This window comes from Corvus brachyrhynchos, unplaced genomic scaffold (genome assembly GCF_000691975.1).
Source record: "Corvus brachyrhynchos isolate BGI_N302 unplaced genomic scaffold, ASM69197v1 scaffold165, whole genome shotgun sequence".
Classification (NCBI taxonomy): Eukaryota; Metazoa; Chordata; class Aves; order Passeriformes; family Corvidae; genus Corvus; species Corvus brachyrhynchos.
Window position 1 is genome coordinate 152,698 of NW_008238315.1, and position 2,553 is coordinate 155,250.

A 2,553-nucleotide genomic window follows, 5' to 3' on the forward strand; every position below is an offset into this window, starting at 1 on the left:
CCGCTGACCCTCCTGTCCCTCCCCAGGCCCCCCGGCCCCGCTGGGCTCCCTGCCCCTGCTCAGCACCAGCACCCCCAGGGACTGTTACAGTGAGTATGGCCATGCCACCCCCGTGGGGGCTCAGCTCCCACCCCAGGGCTCTGTGGGGTGGGCACAGCTCCCCTGTTCCCACAGAATACGTCAACATCCGGGAGCCGGCCATGGACATGCGATCCATCACCGACCGTGCCGCCCAGACCCTGCTCTGGACCGAGCTTGTCCGAGGTGAGGCCTCGCTCACCCTCCTCATTTGTGGGGTGACCCCCCCTTCCCAAATAGGCCGTAACCCCTCTTTCTCGGTCCCAGGCCTGGCCATGACCCTGAGCTACCTTTTCCGTGAGCCGGCCACCATCAATTACCCGTTTGAGAAGGGCCCGCTGAGCCCGCGGTTCCGCGGGGAGCACGCGCTGCGCCGGTACCCGTCTGGGGAGGAGCGCTGCATCGCCTGCAAGCTCTGCGAGGCCGTGTGCCCGGCACAGGTGAGCCTTCCTCCCCCTCCTCCTCATCCTCCTCACCCGGGGCTCCAGCCGTGACGGTGTCCCCGTGCCAGGCCATCACCATCGAGGCCGAGCCCCGCGCCGACGGCAGCCGCCGCACCACCCGCTACGACATTGACATGACCAAGTGCATCTACTGCGGGTTCTGCCAGGAGGCTTGTCCTGTGGATGCCATCGTGGAGGTGAGTGGGGCTTGGGGGGGCTGCAGGGACCCCCTTTCCCCGCCATGGTGACCTGAAGGGTGACCCCGTCCCACCCTGGCAGGGCCCCAATTTTGAGTTCTCGACGGAGACGCACGAGGAGCTGCTGTACAACAAGGAGAAGCTGCTCAACAACGGCGACAAGTGGGAGGCCGAGATTGCGGCCAACATCCAGGCTGATTACCTGTACCGGTGACAGCCCCTGCGCAGCTGCCTGCCCCCCAAATAAAGTGTTTGGGGGTTCACCCCCCCTGTTGGCACTGTGGGTGCCAGCCCCTTCCCATGACTGTGTCTTTTCCTTTCCAGCACTGGGGTCAGACCCCCCGACCCTTGGGGGAACCCACCCCTGGGTGGGTGGTTGTGTTTTGGGGAGGCGGATGGGGGTCCTGGGGCTGCTGGCACCAACGCTGGAGTAGGGAGTGGTTTGTGGGGAAAGGTGTGGGAGGTGGAGGGAGGGCAGGCAGGAATGGAGGGGCGGTGCTGGGGGGATTTAGGAAATCTCGGAGGGTCATTTCCAGCTTCTGAGGGCAGCTAGGGTGGGAGGGACCTGGTGATCCTGGCAAGGGGGTTCACAGTGGTACTGGTGTGAGGGTCCCAGTGATGCCTGTGTGGGGATCCAGGTGATCCCAGCAGAGGTCTCGATGGTACCAGTGAGGGAGCCTCTGGTGGTATTGGTATGGGTGTCGCAGTGGTGCTGGTGTGGGGATCCTGGTGGTACTGGTGTGTGGGTGCCAGTATGGGGTGCCTGCCGAATCTGGCAGGGGTCTCACAGTGGTACCAGTATGGGGGTCCTGGTGATCCTGGCAGGGATCTTGCAGTGATATCCGTATGGGCGTCCCAGTGGTCCCAGCAGGGAGATCCCGGTGCTACCAATTGTTAGGACCTGCCCCCCGAAGGTGAGAGTAATGCAGGGGCGGATTAGAGTAAAACGACTCTTAATGATCGGTGTTTGTAAGTATGTCCGTGTAGGGTTTATTTTAGAACAATTGGGTTGCAATGGAAAGCAGGTATGCAGCCGTTTTGGTCATAACTATCTACAGTCATATAGCAATATGAAAGCATGGAAGTGTTACTTGAAAAATGTGTAAGGGAAAAGAGAAAAAAAGAGCGAAAAGATAAGGGTAATCACCGCTGGCAGATCTTGTGACTTGATTGCTGCAATTTAGTTGTCCCTTGGTCGAAGTAATGGTCTTGATCTGTCGGCGGTGGGGGAAGAAGCCCACAAAACAAAAATTCCGATGGGTTAAAACGCGATCAGGCTCGGGGGAAACGCCCAGGTTTCAGTCCTCCGGTGAAAGGCATCAGAAATTAGTCTGGGAGCGCTTTCGGGGGTCTTTCACGCTCGATGATCCCTTCTCAGCTGCCTCTCACGGCAGCGCAGTTCAGCTGGTAGTGCCGGAGGGGAAGTATTAGAATTGAGCGAGTTGTGCAAGGGAGGGCCATTAGCGTCACAAGAACGACCATCGCGCCTTGCAGGATGCAGGCAGTGATAGTTCACCCCCTTTGTTTCATGCACATTGGGCAGTAGCACCCCAAACCTCTTCTCTCCAGGGATGGCAACCTGGCCCCAGCAAAGCACCCTGGTTCCTGCACAAACGGGCGATTGTTTTGAGTAATTAATTACTCGCTAGCAGTCCGGGTTCACACCAGAGTGGGGGTCCTGCTGATACTGGCGGGCGGTTTCCCGGCTCCACTCGGCTCCGGGAAGTGTCTCCCATTTCCATCCTCCTGGGGGGGATGTTGCGGGGGTCCTGTCTCCGAGGGGCCGCTCCCCACGCGGTGCGGGGTGCGGTATGTCCCGGGGAACGGGGTTCCCG

At 60.2% G+C, this 2,553-nt stretch overlaps 1 protein-coding gene across 1 annotated transcript; it reads left to right on the forward strand.

Moving 5' to 3' along the window:
* Positions 1 to 22: 22 nt before the first annotated feature.
* On the forward strand, positions 23 to 1,019 carry NDUFS8 (NADH:ubiquinone oxidoreductase core subunit S8; the record flags this gene model as incomplete). The annotated part of the gene is made up of 5 exons (XM_017733747.1): positions 23 to 89; positions 175 to 264; positions 346 to 518; positions 590 to 718; positions 801 to 1,019. Coding segments are annotated over 5 exons (591 nt in total), but the record flags the coding sequence as incomplete, so codon positions are not given.
* Between the last annotated feature and the right edge of the window lie 1,534 nt (positions 1,020 to 2,553).